This window comes from Trachypithecus francoisi, unplaced genomic scaffold, assembly GCF_009764315.1.
Source record: "Trachypithecus francoisi isolate TF-2019V2 unplaced genomic scaffold, Tfra_2.0 Lachesis_group19, whole genome shotgun sequence".
In the NCBI taxonomy this organism is placed as follows: Eukaryota; Metazoa; Chordata; class Mammalia; order Primates; family Cercopithecidae; genus Trachypithecus; species Trachypithecus francoisi.
Genome location: NW_022681464.1, coordinates 881879 through 887878, shown reverse-complemented (window position 1 = coordinate 887878; position 6000 = coordinate 881879). Strand labels below are relative to the sequence as shown.

Sequence of the window (6000 nt, the reverse complement as noted above, 5' to 3'; positions counted from 1 at the left end):
CTTCTAGAGAGACTGTTTTCATCTGCCATAGTATTTTAGTATTTATATCATTTTCTATCTAGAAGAATGAAAAGAAAAACACACTTCGGTTGTCTATTAGTAATCAGACCCTTGAATGTTGTCCAAGAAGCACTTAGTGGAAAAAGAGACACTCAATTCAAAATCTCTCTATCTAGGCTGGGCTGCGGTGGCTCATGTCTGTAGTCCTAACACTTTTCGGAGGCCGAGGTGGGTAGATCACTTGAGGTCAGGAGTTCGAAACTAGCCTGGCCAACATGGCTAAACCTTGTCTCTACTGAAAATACAAACATTAGCTGGGTATGGTGACACACACCTGTAATCCCAGCTACTCAGGTGGCTGAGGCAGGAGAATCGTTTGAACGCAGGAGGCAGAGGGTGCAGTGAGCCCAGATCGCACCACTGCGCTCCAGCCTGGGAGACACACTGAGACTCTGTCTCTAAATAAATAAATAAATAAATAAATAAAATGAAAAACCACCAAACAACTATCTAGATTTACCAAACAGCATTCACAAAGATAGCAGCATAGCTCTCTGAATGGCTCATTTATAACCTAGATATGAGACTGAAAGAACTGGTCTATATGTTTAAGAATTAAATATGCAAAGAGGAACATTTCGTTTCCAAACCACTGAGACCCAGCTCTGTTTGTTATTCCTTTTTCTTTATGGATGCATCAACATATCCTTTAAAGCGGGGGTCCCCAATCCCCAGGCCACGGACCAGAACCAGTCCCTCACCTGTTAATAACCATGCCGCACAGCAGGAGGTGAGTAGCGGGCCCGGGAGTGCAGCATCATCTGTATTTACAGCCACTCTCCATTGCCGGCATGACTGCCTGAGTGCGGCTTCTTGTTAGATCAGCAGCGGCATTAGATTCTCACAGGAGACCAAACACTATTGTGAACTCGCACGCGAGGGATCTAGGTTGCATGATTCTTATGAGAATCTAATGCCTGATGATCTATCAGTCTCCCATCACCCGGGATGGGGCAGTCTAGTTGCAGGAAAACACGCTCAGGGCTCCCACTGATTCTACTTCATTATCTATTACAATGCAATAATAATAGAAATAAAGTGCACAATAAATGTAATGCACTTGAATCATCCAAAACCATCCCCCTGCCTTCCATCTGTGGAAAAATTGTCTTCTATGAAACCAGTCCCTGGTGCCACAAAGGTTGGGAATGGCTGCTTTAAAGGGTTTCTCAAGGTTCTAAAATTTTATTTGACAAGAAGTAGAATCATACAAAAAACAAAATATATTTGTGAATATGGGTATTTATACAGATATAGTATATATACTTACATACAGGCAGGGAGGAATTTCCAAATTTCATCTACTGTAAAATATACACACACCACACCAACACATGTGCACACATGGCATCCTAATAGAAGGCAAGGAGAATTGACATTTACTGAGCACTTCCTATGTGCCACATGTTTTATATATATTAGAATATTACAGTATATGGTAGCTTTTATCCATTCATTCAATCTCAATACTTTTTTTTTTTTTTTTAACAGTAGAGCAACTGAGGCTCACAGCAGTTATATAACCTGCCCAAAGTCACATAGCATGATGGAGAGTCTGGATTGGAGATTTTGTCTGACTGCAACACTCACGTATCAAATCCTATTCAGTTTTGATGTTAAAAATTCTGCGGTTGAATTCGTCACAGTGTATTTAAATAAAACAAAAACAAACAAAACACAGCAAACCTTAACATAGTTGCTAATCATATGAGTTTATAAGGCCACCTCTCTCTTACTATCATTTATACTTTCCCACCCCATCACATTAATCACTCAGGTCTAGGGATTTGCAATTTTGCTAGCAGCCGAACAGAACAAAGATAAAAAGTTAAAATTTGTGATGTGGGCCTCACTCCAAAGCCTTCAAGAAATAAAAAAAAGTTAGGCCAGGGGCAGTGGCTCACGCCTGTGATCCCAGCACTTTGGGAGGCCTAGGTGGGTGGATCAGCCCGATCAACATGGCCAAACCTCGTCTCTATTAAATACAAAAAATTAGCTGGGCGTGATGGCGCATGTCTGTTAATCCCAGCTACTTGGGAGGCTGAGGCTGGAGAATCGCTTGAATCCGGGGGGCAGAGGTTGCAGTGAACAGGTATTGCGTCATTGCACTCCAGCCTGGACAACAAGAGCGAAACTCCGTCTCAAAAAAATAAAAATAAAAAGAATAGTCACTTGTGCTTTCAATCTCTCCGCTTCCGGCCTCCACCAGGCGGGAAAAAACTCCTGCACTTGGACCTCTGCCATTCCCTAGCATGCGCGTCACTCTGGGAAACAGGCTGGTAGGCCACGACTGCGCAGGCGCGACGTACGGAGCGGCAGGAGACTGTCGCCCCCGGTTTCCCTGGAGACCAGACGGAAGCGGCCGGAAGTAGCGCTGCGGTTGGCAGCGGCCGGATGGAGAAGCTGGGGGTGGAGCCGGAGGAGGAAGGCGGCGGCGACGAGGGCGACACCGAGGCCTGGGCCATGGAACTGGCGGACGTGGGGGCGGCAGCCAGCTCGCAGGGTGCGCCGCAGCCAGAGGAGCCAGCGGCCTCCTTGGGTGTAAATAAGAAGGGTGGGGCTGGCGGACGCTCCGGGCGGCGGCCACTGGGGCGCGACAGTCACCGCCCCGCTCTGCCCGTCTAAGAGAGGGCTGCTTCCTCCTGCCTCGTGTTACGCGGCGGGTACCTCCAGAGGAATGGCTTCACCCAGTAGGAGTAGGGTGGGGCGTGTCCACACTACAAATGCGTGTCGAGGGTGCATCTGCATCGTCCTCTGTGAGCGACCAGGTGGGGCGGGAATCCCTCAGCCAGCCAGACAACTGTAGAGGCTTCTGGGCCTTTTAAGTTTGGAGAAGTTGAGGACCTTGTCGCTCATTTGGCAGAAGGTGGGACCCGATTCTCAGTCCTGGCAGGAAGGGATGGCTTAGAACCTAGGCGGAGTCAGGTCCGCTGTGGTCACGTCTCTGGTGACCCACTTCCCACTCTGGTCTTTACCCTGTACCGCCCACCTCAGGGCCTGGATGCAAAGGCACCGGTTCTCATTTCCTGTTGGTTTTCTTTCATTCATTAATTTAGAGACAAGGTCTCCTAGCAGCCTCAAACCCCTGGGCTCAAGTGATCCTCTGCCTTAGCCTCTCCCTCCCGAGTAGCTGGGACAACAGGCACGTGCCACCACACCTGGCTAATTTTCAAATTTTTTTTAGATCAGGTGTAGCTGTGTTGTCCAGGCTGGTTTCAAACTCCAGCCACAAGCGATCCTTCCACCTCAGCTTCGAAAATGTTGGGATTACAGGAGTTAACCATCGTGCCTGGCCTTTTAAGTTTTGGAACAGCTTTAGGTTTACCTGAAAGTTGCGGAGCTAGATCCCCCTAGTGTTAACATAAACTCAGTACATTTGTCAAAACTAGGAAATTAACATTGGTATAATACTGTTAACCGAACTACACGCTTTATTCAGATTTTACCAGTTTTTCTGCTAATGTTCATTTTCTGTTCCAGGATCCCAACAAGAATATTGTATTATATTTTGCCTGTCTTGTTTTTAGCCAGTGTTCAGAGAAGGAGTCGCCTCTGTCATTCCCTCTCCTGCTCATGACCTAACAACTTTTTAAAATCAAAGAACTATTCAGTCTTTCAATTTAGTGAATATTTATTGATGGTCTGTTGTGTCCTAGACACTGTTTTAGGCACTGGCGATTTAGCATTAAACCAGGTAATCCTGCTGTCATGGGAGCTGAAAATAGCCCACACTGGTACCCACTGGTTGTCTTTTGCTATTTTGTATTTCAGTTTTTGTTGTTGTCGTTTTAAATGTAAGGGCATGCTGCTTAGAATAATTTTCAAGTTGTGTGAAAACCAATGTCATTTCAAATTTTCTGCCCCTTCTGGTTTACACTAAAAGCTACTATAAACTTCCAGGTGATAGTATCAGCTCTTGCATCATCCATTATTTATCACATTTTTTCCCCTCAAACTTTTTAACTCTCCTGAGAAAAATGCAGTGCACAAAGAAACAGTAATTGGCCGGGCGCGGTGGCTCAAGCTTGTAATCCCAGCACTTTGGGAGGCCGAGACGGGCGGATCACGAGGTCAGGAGATCGAGACCATCCTGGCTAACATGGTGAAACCCCGTCTCTACTAAAAAATACAAAAAAATAAAAAATAAAAACTAGCCGGGTGAGGTGGCGGGCGCCTGTAGTCCCAGCTACTCGGGAGGCTGAGGCAGGAGAATGGCGTAAACCCAGGAGGCGGAGCTTGCAGTGAGCTAAGGTCCGGCCACTGTACTCCAGCCTGGGCGACAGAGCGAGATTCCGTCTCAAAAAAAAAAAAAAAAAAAAAAAAAAAGAAACAGTAATTAAGAGGACTGAAAACCCTACTCTAAGTAGAGTTTCGTGTCTTTGTAATTTGGATGCTTTCACACATAATCAAGGAAAAAGCTAACATCGCTCTGCATTCTTCCTTCACAGGTACCATATTTTAAGGAACTGTGAGTTGGTCAGAGATAATAAGCATCCTGAATTTCTTTTTATTTCTTTGCATATTGTGCAGGAGTTCGTGATCAAGTGTTGCCCACACGAAATTCTTCATCCAGAGTCATAGTACATGTGGATCTGGATTGCTTTTATGCACAAGTAGAAATGATCTCAAATCCAGAGCTAAAAGACAAACCTTTAGGTAATTGTACATTTATAATATTTTTATTGCATAGTGATTAGATTAGCAACTCATGCTCATTATATACTGATTTATTAACCTTATTAAGAAAGATTTTGGAAGCAGTTCTTACAGTGCTTTATAGCTGGTCATTTTTGCTTCACTACCAAGTGTAAATTTTACAAGCCTCATTTAATAAGTGGTGAATCTGAGAATAGTGTAGTTGGCAGAACAAATGAAGAGAAAGCAGAATAAATTTTACTTTTCTCTGCTGGTTAGTAGCTTAGTTTGCTGGGCAGATTTCTTTTTCTCAGTATTTGAAATTTTACAGGCTTTCCTCTCCAAAAACAACCTCTTATTACATTTTGGTGGAAGTGTTCATCTGTCCTCCCCTTTCTGAAATTAACTCTTAAATTGTGTAACGTCTAACAAACTAGTTGGATTTTGAACATAAACCTAAATTTTACTAAGACAGCAAACTTTCCATAAAAACATAAGCAGCTTTTTAAATAAAAGCCAAAATAAATTTTATATTGGATATTGTTGATATGCTGGCTTGTTTTATTATTTTTATTATTCATATTTTAAATTGAGAAAGATAAAGAGATTTTCATGCATGCAGGAAAGATTCTTCCTTTAGTATAAGCATAAAGAAGAGTTTTGCTTCACTTGCTGCTACCCTTTTGTGCCCACTTTGGCTTAATAAATCCCAATCCAGCCTAGCTGCTTTACTGAAGAACAAAGGGGTGACTAGTTTTTGCTATGCCAAGGTGAGTCTGGGATCTTAAAACTTTCCTAAAGGGTGCCAAGAAGTTAGAATCATGGGACTTAAGTTTTTTCTCCTGAAGACATTTCTAAGTAGTAGCACTGTGATATAAGATGTTCTGTGGATAATGCTTAATAAAAAAAAGTGTAATTAAGTACGAATGAATGGTTATTGGGAAGTGAGGGATGTGAATGCTCCACGTTTTTTGGGGAAAACTACAGTAGTCTTTCATTTTTTTGTTGTTGTTGTTGAGATGGGTTCTCTCTCCAGCCCAAGCTGGAATGCAATGGTGCGATCTTGGCTCACTGCAACCTTTGCCTCTGGGTCTCAGGTGATTGTCCTGTCTCAGTCTTCCAAGTAGCTGGGACTAGAGGTGTGCACCACCACACTCGGTTCATTTTTTCGTGTTTTTAGTCGAGACGGGGTTTCACCATGTTGCCCTGGGTGGTCTCGTACTCCTGAACTCAGGCAATCCACCTGCCTTGGCCTCCCAAAGTCCTGGGACTACAGGCGAGAGTCACCGTTCCCGACCAGTAGTC

The 6000-nt window shown here is 43.9% G+C and overlaps 1 protein-coding gene across 5 annotated transcripts in view; it reads left to right on the top strand.

The window, feature by feature from the left end:
* Positions 1-1299: 1299 nt before the first annotated feature.
* Positions 1300-6000, top strand: part of POLI (DNA polymerase iota) — a 29106-nt gene continuing 24405 nt past the window's right edge. The window contains exons 1-2 of one of the 5 annotated variants that reach the window (XM_033177691.1): positions 1300-2926; positions 4591-4716. In XM_033177691.1, the coding sequence (XP_033033582.1) occupies positions 4680-4716 (37 nt within the window). In that variant the 5' untranslated portion in view covers positions 1300-2926; positions 4591-4679. The remainder of the gene's footprint in view (positions 2927-4590; positions 4717-6000) is intronic. The other 4 variants (XM_033177688.1, XM_033177690.1, XM_033177689.1 and 1 more) reach the window with 4 other exon arrangements.